Source organism: Falco punctatus (genome assembly GCF_963210335.1).
Source record: "Falco punctatus genome assembly, chromosome: 18".
NCBI classification, from domain to species: Eukaryota; Metazoa; Chordata; class Aves; order Falconiformes; family Falconidae; genus Falco; species Falco punctatus.
The window spans coordinates 2,945,348-2,963,967 of record NC_137598.1 but is presented as its reverse complement, the minus strand read 5'-3'; the positions used below and the strand labels follow the sequence as shown (position 1 = coordinate 2,963,967).

General features: G+C 68.2%; 3 protein-coding genes across 9 annotated transcripts; 1 reads left to right on the top strand and 2 right to left on the bottom strand.

Moving 5' to 3' along the window:
• Positions 1–33: 33 nt before the first annotated feature.
• ADAM15 (ADAM metallopeptidase domain 15) lies at positions 34–8,801 on the bottom strand. Of its 7 annotated transcripts, XM_080368982.1 has the most exons (25): positions 8,618–8,801; positions 7,215–7,318; positions 6,487–6,563; positions 6,046–6,124; positions 5,861–5,937; positions 5,603–5,786; positions 5,465–5,527; positions 5,313–5,381; positions 5,022–5,191; positions 4,866–4,947; positions 4,648–4,796; positions 4,390–4,567; positions 4,146–4,238; positions 3,852–4,047; positions 3,672–3,780; positions 3,449–3,599; positions 3,301–3,378; positions 3,105–3,216; positions 2,867–3,005; positions 2,456–2,509; positions 2,094–2,199; positions 1,561–1,629; positions 1,267–1,338; positions 985–1,106; positions 34–194 (listed from the first exon to the last, which is right to left on the bottom strand). In XM_080368982.1, exons 1-25 carry the CDS (start codon positions 8,715–8,717, stop codon positions 152–154), a joined length of 2,676 nt encoding a protein of 891 aa, XP_080225108.1. In that variant the 5' UTR covers positions 8,718–8,801; the 3' UTR covers positions 34–151. The 7 variants fall into 7 exon arrangements, with proteins under 7 accessions (XP_080225108.1, XP_080225110.1, XP_080225109.1 ...); XM_080368984.1 differs by lacking the exon at positions 1,561–1,629; XM_080368983.1 differs by lacking the exon at positions 2,456–2,509 and having other exon boundaries at positions 8,618–8,797.
• Positions 8,802–9,679: 878 nt separating this feature from the next.
• DCST1 (DC-STAMP domain containing 1) lies at positions 9,680–13,938 on the bottom strand. Its single transcript, XM_080368215.1, has 14 exons — positions 13,849–13,938; positions 13,633–13,758; positions 13,482–13,556; positions 13,210–13,374; positions 13,026–13,165; positions 12,715–12,950; positions 12,378–12,610; positions 12,128–12,249; positions 11,894–12,051; positions 11,613–11,808; positions 11,426–11,521; positions 11,213–11,339; positions 10,699–11,078; positions 9,680–10,591 (listed from the first exon to the last, which is right to left on the bottom strand). The coding sequence occupies exons 1-14, from the start codon at positions 13,925–13,927 to the stop codon at positions 10,076–10,078; spliced, it is 2,649 nt and encodes an 882-aa protein (XP_080224341.1). The 5' UTR covers positions 13,928–13,938; the 3' UTR covers positions 9,680–10,075.
• Positions 13,939–14,390: 452 nt separating this feature from the next.
• On the top strand, positions 14,391–18,544 carry DCST2 (DC-STAMP domain containing 2). The gene is made up of 12 exons (XM_080368989.1): positions 14,391–14,728; positions 14,826–14,996; positions 15,124–15,225; positions 15,327–16,008; positions 16,095–16,252; positions 16,335–16,499; positions 16,613–16,780; positions 16,872–16,972; positions 17,053–17,183; positions 17,342–17,629; positions 17,722–17,961; positions 18,050–18,544. Exons 1-12 carry the CDS (start codon positions 14,398–14,400, stop codon positions 18,147–18,149), a joined length of 2,637 nt encoding a protein of 878 aa, XP_080225115.1. The 5' UTR covers positions 14,391–14,397; the 3' UTR covers positions 18,150–18,544.
• The last annotated feature ends 76 nt before the right edge of the window (positions 18,545–18,620 follow it).

Sequence of the window (18,620 nt, the reverse complement as noted above, 5' to 3'; positions counted from 1 at the left end):
TTCCCGGCCCCGGTCCGGAGGAGGCAGCGCGGCGGCAGCTCACAGCCCCTTTATTGGCGTTGACAGGGGACAAGCGGGCGGCGAGGCCCGGCGGGGCCCGGGGTGAGGCCTGTCCCGCGGCTCCAGCGCTGTGGCCGGCTCGGCCCACGGCTCAGGCCTCCCGGGGGGCACCGGCGGGCGGCGGGGGGGCCGGCCTGCGGGAGAAAGGCGGGTGGTGGGGGGGCTAGGGTCACGGCACTGTGCCCCCCCTGCCGCCCCCCCCCCCGCACCCTGCTCTTGGTCCCCATAGCCGCTCACCCTGGCACCCCCTTCCTCCTGGCTCCCTGCTCTGGTCCCCTGCAGCCACCCCACCCCCCCCCTTCTAGCCCCTGCTCTGGTCCCTACAGCCCCCACTAGCCCCCCCGCAGCCCCTGATTTGGCACCCCATTCCTCCTGGCTCCACCCTCTGCCCCCGCCAGCCCCCGCCCCCCTATAGTCCCCCATCCTGGTCCCCTGCTCTGTCAGCCCTATCTCGCTCCTCTGGTGCCATGTAGCCCCCCCACAGCCCCTCTATGCCAGCACTCTGCAGTCCCCGAGCCTGCACCCCCGCCCATGCACCCCCACAGCCCCCCACCCACCCACACTTTCACTCCCTGCTCTGGCCTCTACAGCCCCCACTCACCCCCTATAGTCCCCTGTCCGGGCCCCTACTCTGCCCCCCCACCCCCCTCCCCAGCACCCCACTCTGGTGCTACGTAGCCCCCCATGCTGGCATCCTGCCCCTTCCCCGCCTGCCCCTTCCCCCTCCCCCATGCACCCCACAGCCTCCCCCCCCCCCCCTTTACCCCCTGCTCTGGCCCTTGCAGCCCCCCACTATGCCCCCCAATCTTGGCCCCCTGCTCTGCCCCCCCCAGCACCCCACTCCAGTGCTGTGTAGCCCCACCCAGAGCCCCCCATGCTGGCACCCTGCAGCCCTCCAGCCTGCCCCCTCCCCCACCCCCTCACCTGGAGGGAATCACGGTGACGTAGGGGTGACCGGGGTGTGTCTCGCTATGGGGAAGCGAAGGCCCCGGGGGGTTCAAAGGCAGCGGCCGCTGAGGTGGGGGGGGCTTGGCTGGACCTGGGGGCTGCAGGGGAATGGGGGTGTCAAAGCTCCAGCATGGGCTGACCCCCCCGATGGGCTTGGGGAGGGGGGGAAAACCACCTCCTGGCCCCACGGGGGGCAGGGGCTGCCTGGCCCAGGTGCACGCTGTCCTGCCCCACACGCTGCCACTGCGCTGCTGTTACCTGAGTGCCTGCCACCACGGGGTCCGCGGGCAGCGGGCGTGTGGGGGGGGGCGGCCTGTCCGAGGGGGGGGCCTGGGCAGAGAAAGCAGGGACAGTGAGACAGCCAGGGGACAGCGAGACAGCGCGGGGACTGGCGGCCGTGGGGATGAGCCCCCCGCTGAGTAGGAGGGTTGTGGGGGGCTGTGCTACAGAGGGGCACAGCCCGCAGGTCCCCAAGAGCTGGTGTGCAGCCAGGCATGCAGTGGTGGCCGGCGGCCAGGGTGGTGCCACCCGGGACCCCCACCCCGGCGTTACCTTGGGAAGAGGGTCCGGCGGGAGAGGCCGGGAGGGCGGATCGGGCCGGGCCAAGCCGAGGGCAGCCGGCTGCAGAGAGAGGGAGAGGGGGCAGGCGCGCCATGCAGCCCTGCAGTGGGGCAAGCCGTGCAGCATGCGGAGACCCCCCTCCCACCGCAAAGCAGAGAAACCCCCCCACCCCACAGTGGGCGGCGCAGGGGCTCAGTCCTGCGCCAGCAGCCCCGCTTTTTGGATGGCTGCGGCATCCAGCCAGGGCACTGATCCTGGAGAAGCGCAGCCAGTGCCACGTGCGGCACAGGACATCACAGCGGCGTGGTCCAGGGCCGTGCCAGGCTGCTCCTGTCCCAGGGTGCCACAGAGTCACCACACAGCTCCGGCATGGAGGGATGCTCAGAGCTGGTACCAGGGATGCCTCCTTGGCAACAACCAGACCAAATCCCAGTACCCACGGCAACCAGCCTGTTACCACAGCGACAGCAGCACCCTCACCAGCAGGTCCCTCCATCACCAGCCCCCCCCCCCCAGGCTCTCACCTTGCTTCTGTGCATGACCTGCAGCTCCGTGGCCTGACGCCACTGTGGGGGCCGGGGGCGCTCTGGGGGGCCCTGGCTGCCCAACCGGGGCTCCGGCTGCGAGATCCTGCAGGGGAGAGGCAGGATCAGGCCCCGCTCGCTCCGGGCAGTTGGGGGACCCCACATGATGACCGAGCAACACCAACACCAGCAGAAGCCCAAGAGAAACAAACCCCTCGGCGCCGGAAGATGCAACACCCTGCACCCCGGGGGCTGCCCCACACCCCACGGGCACTGCCAGGGGAAGATCACAGCACCGGAGGCCTTGCGAAGCAGGACAGCTCAGGGACAGCCCCACGCCCAGGCTCCGGCAGTGACGTTACCCGCTCCAGCCGTCTGGGGCTTCTGGACCCAGGAATCGCACCCGGGTCTCAGCACTGTGGGGAGAAGAGTGGGGGGCTCAGCCTGCAGGTGGGGGCCAGTGGGAGGGGGGAGGAACCGCGGTGACATGGGGCGACGACACACGACAGGGTCTGCTACCTGTGCCGGAGGGGATGCATGCAGGCACACACGGACTGTCACCCGCTTGGGGACACACGCATGCAGACCGCTCGGTCAGCCGCTACGGGACGCACACACGCGTGTGAATGCACATGCACGCGCCCCGCTTACCCACCGCGCACGTGTGCGTGCCCACATGCAGGCAGGCAGCGCCGGTACCTGTCACGGCACACGCATGCACACAGAGGCGTGCGTGCCACCCACGTGCCACCCATCCCCGCCAGCGCGGTTACCTGTACTGGCAGGAGGTCCCCTTGCCCAGCTGGCAGAGGTGCTTGTGCAGCCCGGCACGGCGGGCGCAGCAGAAGCCCAGCGCCAGGGCCAGCCCCAGCAGCGCGCTCAGCAGCAGGGCGGTGGGCAGGGCGCTCCCCCCTGTGGAAAGCGGCACGTCAGCCCCCCCGGCACCCCACGCGGGCTCCGGCCGCACAAAGCCCCATTCTCCACGCGGCGGCCGCCTGCCTCTGCCCTCACCTCGCTCCAGGGCGGCGGGGCCGCTGTCCTGGCTGCCCCCTGCACCGGGGCTCTCACAGGTCGGGGGGGCCCAGCCCCGCTCGCAGTGGCAGTGCCCGTGGTTGTTGCACACCTGAGCGGGTGACACCGAGCTTCAGCCCCCAGCAGGTCCCCACCGCTAGCACCACCACCGCCCCCCCACGAGCCCTGCACTCACCCCGTGCCCGTGGCACCTGCTGTGGCACTGCTGGTCACCCAGCGCAGAGACATCCTGGCACCGGTGCTGGAGGCACACCTACTGGGGGACGGGGTGTCAGCACCAGGTGAGACCCCCCCAGCCCCCTTCCTGCCACGCTGGTACACACCTTCCCGGAGCCGCAGGCAGTGCCAGGCAGCACCATAGCCGCATCGCTCACGTCCTCGTCCCTGGGCAGGAGTGTCCCCTGGCAGGACCCTTCTGCTCGGTCTCCATGGGTGCCACCACGCTGGCACTGCAGCATCCCGCAGCCAGCGTCCCTGCAGGGATGGAGAGGGGTCAGGGGCAGGGGGGATAGCAAGGGGGGGACACAAGGTGGGGATGGCACTCACTGCTGGGCACAGGCGACGTAGGAGCCATTGGGGAGCTGCCCGCAGTGCCCACGTTCATCCCCTTTTGCATTCAGAAAGGTCATGCAGGAGCTGGAGACGGGGCCGGCACCTGCAGCAGGGGGGGCAGCAAGCCTCAGCACCCCCACCAGGCCCCTGGCCCCCATCCTGGCCCCGCCATACCTGGCCCCAGCAGCTGCTGGCACTGCCCCTCATAGGTGGCACAGGCGCCGCCGTAGCAGACCGCCCGCCTGCCGGCGCAGGGCTGCCCGTCCTGCAGGAAGGTGTCGGGGGGACAGTGCGGTGAGACCCCGTCACAGAACTCGGGCAGGTCACATTCACCCAGCGGCTCCCGGCATATGTCCCCGGCACGGCGCAGCTGGGGGGAGGCACAGTCAGATGAGTGGGGTCCCCCAAGAAACCCACCCTGGGGAGTGGCTGGAGCGCCAGTGCTGTCACCTGCCTGTCCCCACATACCTGGCAGTCCTGGCAGCAGGCATCCCCCATGGCACACTCGGCCCCGGGCACCAGCTGGCAGGTGCTGCTGTTGCAGCAGGGATCAGTGCACTCCTGCGGGCAGAGGGGCTGCAGTGAGCGAGGGGCACTGGCATCCTCCCCGCCAGCCCTGCAGCAGGGCTGGAGCATGGCATGGGCAGCTCCAGGCTTAAAAGAAAGGGGGTGGCTGCAGGGGAGACCCCAGCCCGCCCAGAGCCCCCCGTACCACGCTGAGGCCACAGTCGCAGCCCTCGCCCAGCTCCAGAAAGTGGTTGCCGCAGCGGGGGCTCCCGGCCAAGTGCCGGGGCTCGGGGACATTGGACAGGCACCAGCCCTGTCCCTGCCGCAGGCTGCGCTCCAGGTCCTGCCGGCTGCAGTTGCTGAAGCTCAAGCCGGGTGTCAGCCTGTGGAGCCAGAGAAAGGGGCCATGAGGCTGGGAGGGGGCTCAGCCCCGGCCCCCCGCCACCCTGCCTGCTGCTCTCACCCCGTGGGCAATGCCATGATGCAGCCGCGGTCCTGCTGGAGGTCGCTGCAGTCACAGAAGCGCCCGGCACTGTCGTGGCGCATGCCCAGGTTGTGCCCCAGCTGATGGGCCACGGTGGAGGCGACGACAAGGACACTGATCGAGTGGTCCTACGGGACAGGGGGGGTCAGGGTGGGCAGGTGGCAGCAGGATGGGGAAGGGGGGCAAGTGGCACTGACCATGCTGACCCCCCCAGAGCGTGCAGAACACATGGAGGCTTGAGCCGACATCCCCACTGAGACGTCCTCAAAGCGTGCGCCCCTGGGGAAAGAGCGCAGGGGTTGGGGGGCTGCCTGCACGCCTTGTCCCCCACTCCCGTTTTGACCCCCACTCACGTGAGGAGCTGGGCATTGTCATGGGGCAGCCGGGGCAGCAGCTCCTCCCGGCGCCAGCGCAGGAACCGCTCCAGCGCAGCCCTGGCACTGCCGCCCACCGCGAACCTGTCGCCCTCGCTCCAGACCTCCACCGCCAGCAAGGCCACCCGCACTCCCAGCGGCTGGAAGAACTGGCGGGGGCGGGGGGCACGGGGAAGGTGGGTCAGAGACCTCCGGTACCACAGCAGCGAGGGCACAGCCGAGCACCGGGCTGGCATGGACAGCGCCCGGTGCATCAGAGCAGCAACTTACCGCGTCCACCTGGTTGGCAATTTCAAGGGTCCGGGTGCGAACGCGTTGCAGGTCACGGTAATTCTGGAACTGGGGGTGGAGGTGGGGGGTGTCAGGGGGGCTGAGGGGGAGCAGGGCAGCCCCCACGCCAGGGATGCCTGCCCAGCACTCACCGCAGCATAGTCCACCACCATCACCAGCTCCACAAACCGCTGCTCCGCAACTGCCCGCTTGCCCTGGGGAGGTAGAGGGAGTCAGGGCACGGGCGAGGGGACCCCTCTCCAGTGGGGTGAGACCCATGGGTGACCTACCCTCTGTGACCAGGGGGGCTCAGTCTCTGTTGCCTCTGCCCAGGGGGGGTCCAGGAATCCCTGCTCGCAAGCCCGTGGTGCCAGCCGGACCTCACGCGGCCGGTACACGATGTGCCGCCCCGGTGGGCTGCCGGTGTCCGGCTCCAGCCCGTAGCTCCTGGTCTCTGACAGCCAGAGGTGGCCGCTGGGGAAGGGGAGAGGAGGGGTCAGCGGCACGGTGGGAGCCGGGCTCAGGGATCGCTGGGGCCAGGAGCTCACCTGAGTCCGGCGCAGGCGCAGAGGCTGGCCCAGGAGCCAGGGAAGCCCCGCACCGTTCCCCGGTAGCAGCAGTGCTCCTGCAGCAGAGAGGGGGGACTTCAGGAGCTAGCCCCTTAGCAGGGTCCCCCCAGAGCGCGGGGACAGCTCAGGGACACTGCTGGGGACATGATGTGCCTGGGCCCTACCTGCTTGCTGGCCTCCTGTGTCACCTGCGTGCCGTTGGGCAGGTAGTAGAGCAGCGCCCCAGTGCCCAGCACCAGCTCCCTGCCAGAGACATGCGTCACCCCGCAGCAGGGACCCCCAGCTCCCCCCATCCTGAGCACACCACTGATGAAAACAGGGACCCCGGTACCTCCCACCCTGCTGTGGGTGCACCTCGGATGGAGACAGGGTCCCTGGGACCCCCCATCCCACATGATGGAGAAGGGGAACAAGGGACCCCCATTCCACATGCACCACAGATGGAGAGAGGGTCCCCCAGACCCTCTTTGTGCACTTTGTGCACCATGGATGGAGATGGACCCCATGGAAGCCCCACCCTGCACGTATCATTCCACAGATACGGGACCCCCAGGACCCCCATCCCACTCACGCCCCTGCTCTGCCCCAGCCAGCCACCGACTCACCAGTTCTGCTCCAGCTCCAGCACCAGCCGCGTCCCCTCCAGCTCCAGCAGGACCCGCAGCCGGGCAGGGAAGCCCCCCTGCCACAGGCAGCAGTTACAGGAGAACCTCCTGCCCCAGGGGGACCTGACCCTGCGCCAAGCCGTGGGGTCCCCTCCCATCCCCACCCCCCCCCCTGAAATGCCATGACCCCCAGGGTGGGGCATCGAAAGGGGGCCGGGGTCCCACCTGGCGCGTGCCTGGAGGGAGGGGGCGGAAGGGATCCTCTGTTGGCCCCCGCCCTCGCACCCTGCAGGAAGCGTCCCTCCCTCCCGGGCTCATTGTGCGGGGAAGGGGGTGTCGGACGGAGCAGTCCCCCCCCACCGCCCCTCGCGCTTCCTGCCCGGTGCAGCGCGGCGGAAACGCCAGAGAGACTCCCAACGGCCATGGGGCGGGCTGGGCCCTTCCACCGCAGCCGGGAGGAGCGCCGGGAGGGTGGGTGCCCCGACCCACCGAGGTCCCGCCTGGCACCGGCAGAGGACAGGAATTTGCTGGAGGCCCCCTCCCCACTGCCCCTGGGGTGCCCGGACCCTCCGGGTGTTTGGACCCTCAAGGACACGGGGCCTGAATGGTGGGTCTCCTGCAGTGGGAAGGGGGCAGGGGGAGGTGGCGGGGTGCAGGCAGCCCCCCCTCCCAGCTGTGACAAGCCCCTTCGTGGCACAAGCGCCCCAGGAACGCGGGCGAGGGCTCACCTGGGTTGCCTCTGCCAGGCTGAGAGTCTGGTTGTCCTGCAGGACCCACGGGGTCATGTGCCAGGAGCGTCCCAGTTCTGCATGGCGCTGCCGTGAGCTGTCACCTGCATGGGGACAGAGCTGCTCCAGCACCCATCGCAGCCCCTCCGCCCCCCATCACCTGTCCCAGCCCTGTCACCCACTGCAGCCCACCCCCCCCCCAGTCACCCATCCCAGCCCTGTCACCCACCACAGCCCAACCCGCCCAGTCACCCATCACAGCCTGGTCACCTGTCTGCAGCCCACCCCCCCCAGTCACCCACCCCACCCCAGTTACCCATTCCAGCCCAGTCACCCATAGCAGCGTGGCCCCCCCTAGTCACCTGTCCCAGCCTGGTCACCCATCACAGCACCCCCCATCACAGCACCCCCCACCCCCGGGCACCCATTCCAGCCCCGTCACCCATCACAGCCCCGCCCCCCCCTCCAGACACCTGTCCCAGCCCCATCACCTATCGCAGCCCCCCACCCCTTAGTCAGCCGTCCCAGCCCTGTCACCCATTGCAGCCCCCCACCCCCAGGCACCCATTCCAGCCCTGTCACCCATTGCAGCCCCCCACCCCCAGGCACCCATTCCAGCCCCGTCGCCCATTGCAGCCCAGCCCCACACAGTCACCCATCACCACCCGGTCACCCCCTGTCCCCCATCCCAGCCAGCACCCCCTGTGCTGCCCCCATCCCAACCAGCCCCCCCAGGGCCCAGGCTGGAGTCCGGGGTGGGAAGCAGGAACTGGGACCCCCGTGGGCTCACCCCAGCAGCGCCCATGGTCCCCCCAGTCCCCGCCCCGGGCACCCCCTGCCCACAGCGCCCGGGGCGTGGCTCCAAGGGGGCTGGAGGTGACCCCCGCGGGGGACTGCGGCAGGGCGACGGGGGCGCATCCCCCCCTCGCTCGGGATGGGGTCCCCTGCCAGGCCTTGCGTCAGCCCCGGCCCAGCCGCCCAGTACAACCAGCTCGGGGACTGGGGCAGGGCTGGGAGGCCCGGCCCGGCTGACTCATTAGTCCCCCCCGCCCCGCAGCGCCCCCCCCCGGTCCCCGTGGACCCCCACCCTCCGGGGGCCCGGCAGTTGCTGGAGCGGCGGGGGTCCCCCGCAGAGCCCGCTCCCCACCAGCCCAGAGAACGCGGGTTCCCAGGGCTACGCGCTCCCACGGGGGGGCGGAGCACCGAGCATCCCGCGGGGCTGCGGCCCCCGGTCCCGGCTGCCCGCCCGCTCCGCCCCCGCCCGGCTGCTGCCGGTCCCCGAGGGTGCCCGCGCGATGGCCGGGGGGGAGGCGAGGAGCTAACCCCCGCGGGCTGGGAGGGGAGGGGGGGGGGGGGCGCACGACACACACAGACCCCCCCGCGGACCTCAGGTCCCCACTCACCTGCGCCGCTCCCGCTGGTCCCGGTGCCGGCGGCGATGAGCTGCCCCGCGGCGAGAAGAGGCCAGAGCAGCCGCAGCGCCCGCGCCCCCCCTCCCCCCATGGTCCCCCCGCAGCCCCAGCGGGGCCCGGTGGTCCCCGGCCGGCAGCTCCCCAGCTGCCCCGCCACGGCCGCTCCCGCCGCGCATGGCACCACCGCCGCCGCCGCCCGGCCCGGCCCGGCCCGGGGGGCGGAACTTCCTGCCCAGCCACGGCCCGGGCCCGCCCCCGGCCCGCCCCCAGGTCCGCCCCGGCCCCGCCCCCGGCCCCTGCCGCCCGCCCCCTCGGGCCCGCCCCCCCGGCAGCGCTCCGGGGCTCCGCCTGTGCCTGCGGCTGTGGGCCGCTGCCCGGGCCCCGCCCTCGAGCCCCGCCCCCTGTGGTGGGCCGGGACCCCCGCCCACCCCCCGCTCCAGGGACCCCCGCCTCCGCCACCCCACACTCCAGAGACCCCCACCTCTGCCGCCACACACTCTGGAGAGCCCAGCCTCTGCCACCCCACATTCCAGAGACCCTCACCTTTTTCACACTCTGGAGACCCCCACCTTTGCCACCCCACGCTCTGGAAACCCCCACCAACTCCACCCGTCACTCCAGAGACCCCCTGCCTCCAGCACCCCACGGTCCAGAGACACCCACCTCTGGCACCCTGTGCTCTGGAGACCCTTGCAAACTCCACCCTGCGCACCAGAGACCCCCGCTATCCCCATCCCACGCTCTGGAGACCCCCACCTTCTTCATTCCATGCAGCAGAGACCCCTGCCAACTCCATCCCATGCTCTGGACACACCCGTCTTCTCCACCCCATGCTCTGGAGACCCTCACCTTCTTCACCCCATGCAGCAGAGACCCCCACCTTCATACCCCAGTACAGTGGAGGCCCCCACCTTCACCATCCCATGCTCCAAAGCCCCCTGCCTTCGCCACCACATACAGTGGAGACCCCCACCTCATTACCCCATACACCAGCTACCCCTGCTTTCCCCATCCCATACACCAGAGCCCCCTGCCTTAATCGCCGCATACAGCAGAGACCCCCACCTGCACTATCCCATGCACCAGAGCCCCCCACCTTCACCATTCCATAGAGCAGAGACCCCCACCTGCACTATCCCATGCACCAGAGCCCCCCACCTTCACCATTCCATAGAGCAGAGACCCCCACCTGCACTATCCCATACACCAGAGCCCCCCACCTTCACCATTCCATAGAGCAGAGACCCCCACCTGCACTGTCCGTACACCCGAGACCCCTGCCTTCCCCCCCTTCCATCAGAACCCACTACCTTCACCACCCCACACCCAGAAGACCCTCCACCCCCATGGCCCTCACAGCCCCTTTCACCACTCCGTACACCAGAGACCTGCACCCCACAGACCCCACTCCGCACCCTGCAGGGGGGTCTGCAGGGGGGGGCACAGCCTTTATTGCCGGCCACCTTCAGGCCGCGTACTGCATGTCCTCCTCGCTGCTGTCCTGGGAGATGCTGCCGTCCCCAGGGGTGCAGGCGAGGCACGTGCCACCCGCCTCCTTCCAGCACTGGTCACAGTACCAAGCACCGCAGGTGGGCACCGGGCAGACCTGGTCCTGGGGGGTCTTGGGCATCTCGCACACCGTGCAGTATTGGCGCACCCAGCGGCGCAGCCACGGCCAGCGCCGGCAGCACCACTCCACCAGTGGTATCCCCTGCAGCGAGGCCAGCGCCGTGTGGGGCTTGGGTTGAGCAGCCCAAACACGGTGAAACCAACCTGGGGTTGGGGGATGGTGGCACCCACCGCCCCGGCACCCTGGTGTGGTCTCAGCCCTGCGTCCCCATCCCCACTCACCAGTCCCGGGTGCCGCTGTGCCCGCTGTCTGATGCGCTTCCGCTGCCAGTGGATGAAGCTCTGCCGCTGCTGCAGCATCTTGTTGTACAAGTACAGCACGCGGCTCTTCTCCCGCTGCGCCAGCAAAAACCATGAAGGGTGCCCGGGGACCCCCAACAATGCCCCCCTGGGCCAGCCCAAGCTGTGCCAGGCCCTCAGTTGGTGCTGGCACTGCCGCTCACCTTGGGGAAGTAGAAGGCTGCGATGACGCGGCGCAGGCGGTACATGTAGACCTGGACCAGGCAGAGCAGTGCCAGCAAGGCCAGGGGCAGGCAGCTGCCCAGGTACTCCTGCCTCTTCATGCTCTGGGGCTGCGGCAGGCAGGCTGGGGACATGGTGGCATCGCTGAGCCCCTGGGCAAAACCCCCCCAGCCCCTCTGCGAGGCAGCAGTGGCCAGGCCATGGAGCTGGGGCAGAGGAGTGTCCCATCCCTGAGGTGTCTCACCTATGTTGGACGTCTCCAGACTGGTGTCAGAGGAGGTGTTGAGGAGACCGATGGTGGTCCGCAGGAGCCGAGCCATCAGGGATGTGCCCATCACATGGACGACCAAGTGGTGGCTGCCTGTGGGATGGGAGCATGGAGGGGGGGAAGCTGTGGGGCTGGGGAGGTGGGGGATGACCCTTGCATTGCTGCGGGGCATGCTGCGGCCATGGGGCTGGGGGCTGCCCCCTGGCACTGTGGGGCTGGGGGCTCACTCTGGAAGGAGTACTGCACAAAGGAGTGCTGCTGGATGACGCTGAGCGTGGTGAAGAGCACGTGGTCCAGGATGCAGGCAAGGACGAGGAGGACCAGGGGTGCAACGCACTCCAGCAGCTGCAGCACCTGTGGGGAGTGAGGTCTGACGCAGCCTGCCCCCCAGCCCCAGCCCCCCAGCCCCCCAGCCCCCCAGCCCCCTGCCAGCCCCTCACCATGCTCTGCACCTCAGGCGTCTGCATGGTCAGGCGGCACGGGAAGATGATGGTGGAGACCTCTGCCCGGCGCAGGGGTAGCAGCGTCCGCTTGTGCTGGGAGAGGGGGAGCAAGGTGGCTCAGCACAGTCCCCCGGGACCCCCTGCCATGGGGGGGAGCCACCTTTCGCCCCTTCTTCCCCCTCACCTGCTTTTTGCGGCGGGCATCAATTTGGCGGAAGTAGGTGCTGATGTAGACATTGTCGAAGGAGATGTCCTTGCAGTACTTCCTGGTGTAGGAGAACGCCCTGGCAAGAGGTGGAGGGTCCAGAGGGGGACAAAGGACTGGCTGCAGTCCCCCAGGACAACCCCACCCCCTTGTCTTTGTGCCCCCCCCAGACTTGCTACCAAAGGAAGCCCCCACCCCTCCATTCCCTGTGGCTGGCACAGGAGTGCCTCCCCCCTGCCCTCCCCCATCCTGGAGCTCACGAGATGAAGACGAGGAGGAAGGTGAAGGAGAGCAGCAGGCGGAAGAAGGTGACGGCCTGGCCCACGTAGGCACCATGCTGCTGCAACTGCTTTTTCACCTCCTCCAGCAGCTGCTCCGACGTTATGTTGGCACCCATCAGCATCTCGCGGTGCTCCTCCTGTGGCAGAGGGACTGTGGGGCTGGGCAGCATCCAGCACCCACCCTGGCCCTGGGCTGGGGGGACAGGCACCCACCTGGACGACAATGTTGGCAGTGAATTCCTGGCTGAGGCTGTCGACGGAGTTGTTCACCATGTCATACATCTGCCCGAAGTTACCCTCCACAGGGATCCTGTCCTGGCACCAGGTCTGCATGACTGTGGGCACAGAGTGGGGACGGTGCCAGCCCAGCTGCGACCCCTGGGCATCACCCTGGGGCTGCAGGGGCAGAGCTGGAGCTGCCCCACTGAGGGAGGACAGGGTGAGGGTCCCACACGTCACCCACGCCTGGCAATGTGGCAGAGGAACTTGAACTTCATGGGCAGGCAGAGGAGGTGGCTGATGATGGGCACGGCCACTTGTGCCAAGCAAGCCTGGTATAATTCGTCGAACCAGTCCCAGCAGCGCTGCATGCCCAGTTGGATCATGTCTGGAGGACAGGCACCCTCAGCATCCACGCATGCCCAGCCCCGCTGGCCCCGGTAACCCAGGGTGCCCAGTGAGGCCAGTACAGGGGGGCTGCATCCCCCTCATCACCTGGCCGGCAGCTGCCCACTCCACCTGCTGCCAGCCTCCTGCCCCCCCACTCACAAACGCAGCGCATTTTGGTCTTCATTTCATACAGCTGCTGGGTGCTCTGGGTTGCCTGGGGCTTCGGGTGCTGCTCGGGCTTTGGCTGCTGCTTGGGCTTTGGGTGCTGCTTGGGCTTCGGGTGCTGCTCGGGCTTCGGGTGCTGCTCGGGCTTCAGGTACTGCTGCTGCTTCAGGTCATACCCTGCCTCGCTGGCCACCTCCTCATTCAGTGCCATGAAGGCACGCGAGATGTTCTGCATCTCGGTGCCCAGCGTCTCCCCGCTCCACTGCCAGGGGGACACACACAGGCTCATCTCCAATCCCCTGGGCCCCCCACCACCCACTCCAGCCCCCTGCCTCACCATCAAGTCCTCCATCACTTTGTGCATGGGGTCCATCATCAACTGCCAGAGCCGGCGAGTGTGGTTGATCTGCATCTCCGTTACACAGCCCAGCATGCGCGTCACCTCCTCCAGGTTGTGCCAGGTATTGGTCACAGGCCCTGGCACCAGCAGGGGTGTTTCAGACCTCACCAGCACTCAGGACCCCACTGGAGGGGACAGGGATGTGGGGGGACCCTACCATTGTAGATGGCGGCGAGGACAATGGAGAGGACGTAGACCCGGCCCTCCTTGCCCAGGAATTTGGGGACCATGAGCAGGGTGGCACAGCGAAAGTGGGGGGACGTGGCCCAGCCCAAGGCAGTCACCCCTGCAGAAAGCGGAGAGCTGTCCCCACGGTCCCATGGAGAACCCCCCAGGTCAGTCTCCCGATGGCCCCCTCTCCCCCCCCCCGTCCCCTCCCAGCCCCATCCTCACCTGTAAGCCCCCAGGAAATCCACATCTTGCTCGTGTCCGTGAGGTTCATGGGGATGATGAGGAGCCAGCAGAGCCCTGAAACACCCACAAACGTGCCCTGAGCCCTGGTGCCACTGGCCCCCCACTGTACCTGGCACCGGGGCACACTCACCAAGGCCAAAGATGATCCCGACGCAGGCACCCAAGAAGAACTTGCTGGCACGATACTGGTCCGGCTGGCTCCAGAGGAACTGGCTGCACGGGGCAGGCAGCAGCGAGACCATCACTCGCTTCAGGGCTGAGGGAGAAGGGAGGCGTCAGCCCTGCCCCCCCCCCTGCCCACGGGCAGCCGGGCCAGGAGTGGGGTGGGGTGGGGGGGGAATCTCACTCATGTTGGGTGGTTTCTGCCTCCTGGGTGCTTCTGCCCCCACCAAGCAGCCCTGCTTGGGACCCATCACTGGCTTCATGGCTCCGTGCCTCGTCCTGGACACGGTGCAGTGCTCCCCAGATCCAGCAACGGTGCGGTGCTCCCCAGCACCATCAACGGTGCGGTGCTCCCCAGATCCAGCAACGGGAGGGTGCTCCCCAACACCAACAACGGTGGGGTGCTCCCCAACACCGACAGTGCTGGGGTGCTCCCCAGATCTAACAACAGTGGGGTGCTCCCCAACACCGACAGCGGTGGGATGCTCCCCTAGATCCGACAGTGGTGGGATGCTTCCTCAGATCCGATAACAGCGCGATGCTCCCCCAGATCTGACAAGAGTGCTGCGCCCCCCCGAACTGCCGACACGGGCTGTTGCCAGGGAACGGGCGCGGCGGGCTGGGACGCTCCCGTGGAACCGGGGCATTGTGAGCCGCCGTTCCGCCCCCCGGAGCCCTGCGGCCGGAGCCAGTGCGACCGGCGGGAGCCTCGCAGAGCCCAAGCCAGGCCAGGATGTGGCTGGGCAGAGCCCTGAGAGCCCTGCAGGGGCGGCACAGCCGCGATAAGAGCCCGGCACGGCTTTCCAAGGGCAGGCAGCCCCAGAAGCCCCAGCCGCCGGAGGAGGAGAGTGAGGGGCGGCAGCTGGCCCGCAGCACCGGCGGCTTCTTGCTGGGCATGATCCTGGCCAGCCTCTACGGGGCTCTGGTGCTGCTGGCGCAGGGCCACAACGTCTGGTTCTGCCTGGTCAGCACCAGCGTCCTGGGTGCAGTGCTGGGGCTGGGCATGGCCTTCTCTGGCAAGATGCGGCTCACCGTGCTGCTGTCGCTGCCCCACATCTTCACCAGTAAGGAGCTGTGGGTCCTGCCACCAGAAGCTAGGGGGGTTGCTGGGGGGTGCTGGGTCCCATCTGAGCCCCAGGACTGACTGCCATGTCCCTGCAGGGGAGGGGAAGATGCTGATGCTGGTGCTGGCGCTGGGCATGGCCATGCAGGGCCCCTGCGCCAACATCCTGCAAAACTTCTCCCGGGCCGCCGAGTCGCTGTCATGTGGGGCCGAGCTCGCCCTCAACCAGACGGCCGAACGGCTGCAACGCGCCAAGGAGCCGCTGATGGGTGAGTGGGGGGCGAGGGGATGCAGGGGGATGGGAGGGTCCCTTCCTGGGGGAAGCCTGGGTAGCGCTGCCCAACCCTGAGCTGCCCTTGTCCCTCAGGGTATGGTCAGGGGTCCCTCTCTCCACAGACGTGCTGGCCAAAATCAAGGACATTGCCCAGAAAGCCAAGGTGGTGGGTGACCACGTCCGCAAATTCTTCCGTGCCATCATGGACTCTGTTAGCCACATCGGTGAGTGGGGGTGCCTGAGGGTCTCCCCAGCTCCAGCATCCCCCCTTCCTGCTTTCCCCCTGTCCCTGTCCCCATCACCCATCCCCACTCCTTGCCTGCAGCCCGAGCCCTGCGCAACGTCTGGCTGTGGCTGGCCAACATGAGCAGGGTGTGCAATCGGGAGCTGGGCACGCCGTACAACCGCTGCCTGCGCCTCTTCGACGACGCCAAGGACAACTGCGAGCGTACCATCCCCCTCCTCTTCTTCCTCTGCTACATCATCGTCACCTTCAGGACCCTCTGTAGTCTGGCCACCTGTGAGTGGGTCCCTACCCTTCTGCAGCAGGGCAAGGGGGTGAGGGGGTCAACCCGTGCCCACTGTGAGGACCCCACCCTGACAGAGACCCCCCCCTCTCTGCAGTTGCCCTCATCTTCTGTGTCATCCCGGAGTACATCCAGACCTTCCTCCAGAGGCAAATCGCAGACCGTGAGTATCCTGGTGTCGCCAGGGGGGGCGGAGGTCCCTCTCTGCTCCTTCCCAGCTCTTGCCTCAGCTGCCAGCACCACACAGCCCCTTGTCACCCCTGCAGCCCTCAAGAATGCTCTGAACCGCGTCCGCCAGGAGTTTGAATTCAACATCTCGGCTGTGCACCACTTCAATGTCAGCCTCACTGCCAGCAAGAGCCTGGGGGAGGTGGCCTTGGACATCATGGAGGGCGTGCACACACAGCTGGAGCCCACCCGCAGGGTCCTGGGGATCTTCACGCACGTCTCCATCTGTGCCATCATCTACATCTACATCAAGTGAGTGGGCTGGGGTCCTGCTCTACCCCTCCCTGGGGACAGGGACCCAGCGTGCCGGTGCCCAGCATCCCCACTAATGTTCCCAGGGCGCTGCGGTACCGTCGCCGGTACCTGCAGGACGAGACCTTCGACAACGTTTACATCACGCGGCGCTTTGTGGAGATGGACCTGCTGCGGGCGGAGCAGGGCAGACCCACCGTGCTGCCCCTGAGAGGCCGGGAGAGAAGACGCTACATCCCCCCAGGTCAGCCCCAGGGGACCCCTGCAGTGGGGAGCCGGAGGGTCCCGGCATGGCACAGCCTCACGGTGCTCCCTTGCCCGCCCAGCTGCGCCATGGCTGTCGTGGAAGGAGCAGCGCCAGTATGGGATGCAGCTGGCGGGGGTCCTGCGCCATATGCTGCTGGGGATCAGCATCATCCTGGCTGACTTCGGCCTCTTCTGGCTGCTCGACCTGATCCGGCACCAGCTGGAGGGGGAGATTGTCGCCAGGGGTGAGCAGAACCCACTGTGCTGGAGCAGCACCCTTGGGTGCTTTGCTGGCAGAGGCCCAGGCTTTGGGCAGGGGGTGCTCTGTTCCCCAGAACTGAGCCCTCTTGCCCCACAGCACCGGCGGTGATGGGTGTCAACGTCAACGGGACGGGCTACACCAGTGACATCTTCCGGGACTTGGTCTCTGCCTTCGGTGCACTGCAGCAGGGCAACGTCTCGGTGCTCTCCCAGCGCTGCCTCCTCCAGCCGGTGGAGCCCGACTACATCACCTACCTCAGCATGGGTGACTGGGGGTGCTGCACCTTCAGCGTGCTGGGGAGGAGGGGGGGTACAGAGGGGTGTCGCCCCTGTGTGACTCGTATTTTTCCCACCAGGACTCCTGTATGGTGCCTGCTTCTTCATTGCTGTCTTCGGCGGCCACGTGGCACGGCTGCGCCGGGTGGTGTGTGCCACCTACTACCCAAGCCGTGAGCAGGTGAGAAGATTGTGTCTCCCCCTCCTCCTCACACCCCCTTGGCAGCCACTGACCCTCAGCCCTCATCCCCACCATGCCAGGAGCGCATAACCTTCCTCCATAGCACCATCCTGGCACGGCGGGCAGGGCTGGTACGCGCCCTGCGCCAAGCCATCACGCAGCGCACGGGTGATGCTGGGCAAGGCAACCTGCTCCTCTTCCTCATCTCCAGGTAAGCTCTGTGAGGCTGGAGCCATCCTGACCCCCGTAAGCACCTTGTGGGACATTGCAAAAGGGTGATGCCAGCCCTGGGGGGGTCTGTGGCGAGGGCTTGCCGTGCACCCCCGAGGGGTGGCATGGCCCCGTGGAGCATCAGCGCTCTGCCTGCAGGATGCCTATCCTCGCCCGGCTGGCACGGTTCCTGGGCATCCAGCAGAAATGCTGCCTGGCCTGCGGCATGGCGGAGCAGCCAGACTTCATCGCCTGCATCACGATGGGCTGCAAAGGTAGGAACCCCCTAGACCAGGGACACCCCCTCCCCCCCCCCAAATCTCCCCCCACTCTCATGTTCCCGCTCTCCCCAGGGCTGTACTGCCGCGAGTGCTACCAAACCCTGCGCAACGTCTGCACCCTCTGCATGGGTCCCCTGACCTACCGGGACACAGGGGACGAGGAAAGGTGAGCAGGGGGTGCAGGGAGCCCACCAGAGCCCAGGGGGGGCCTGTGGGGTGGGGGGGGCTGCAGCCCACGCCGGTGCCCCATCCCTGCAGGGACTCCAGCGATGAGGAGACGGTGGGGCTGTGGCTGGGTGCCGTGCAGGCGCTGCGGGGACAGGAGCAAGGACAGCTGCTGAAGCAGAGCATCCGTGAGGTGGCAGAGGGCCAGGGTGGTGGCCGGCGGCTGCCCTCCAAGCTGGTGGCCCGGCTGCGAGCCCAGCTGAAGGAGGAGGAAAGTGAGAAGAGCGATGGGGACAGCAGCGAGCCGGACAGTGAGGACAGCTCATTCTCCAGGTGAGGGCCGGTGGTGGCGGTGGCGGTGTCCCCAGATACCCCCAGCACTGGGGGTGCTGGTCCCTGACGCTGCTGTCCCCTGTCCCAGCCTGGACTTCAGCTACCAGGACCAGTCTGAGAGCAGTGAGAATGAGCTGGAGGAGGTGATGACCGAGCAGCCACCCAGCAGGGAGGGCAGGGCCCAGTGACAGCAGGATGGTGCCATGCGGCAGCGAGGACACCGGGCCAGGCTCCGGGGGCATGGCTGGAGCCCAAGCAGTGCAGTGGGAGCTGGGGGTGGGTGGGTGGAGGGGCTGGGGACTAAAGCAACTGGGTTCTCAAGGTGCCAGCGTCCCAGTGCCCTGAGCTGGCATCCAGCACCCCATGGTGGTCTTGGCCTCGTGGTGTCCCCAGTCCCTCGACATCCTTGTCCCCAGCCCCACAGTGCCCCCATCCCCTTGATGGCCCCAGCCCCAGCCCTGTGGTGCCCCCATCTCCATCCCCATGCTACACCCACCCCCTTGATGTCCCTATACCAAGCGCCACAGTGCCCCCAGCCCCTCAATATCACTGTCCCTAGCACCTTGATGGCCCCAGCCCCAGCCCCGGGGCGCCCCCAGCCCCACTACCTGCCCCAGGCCCAAGCAGAGCAGCACCGGCGGGTTGGGGGGGGGGGCAGA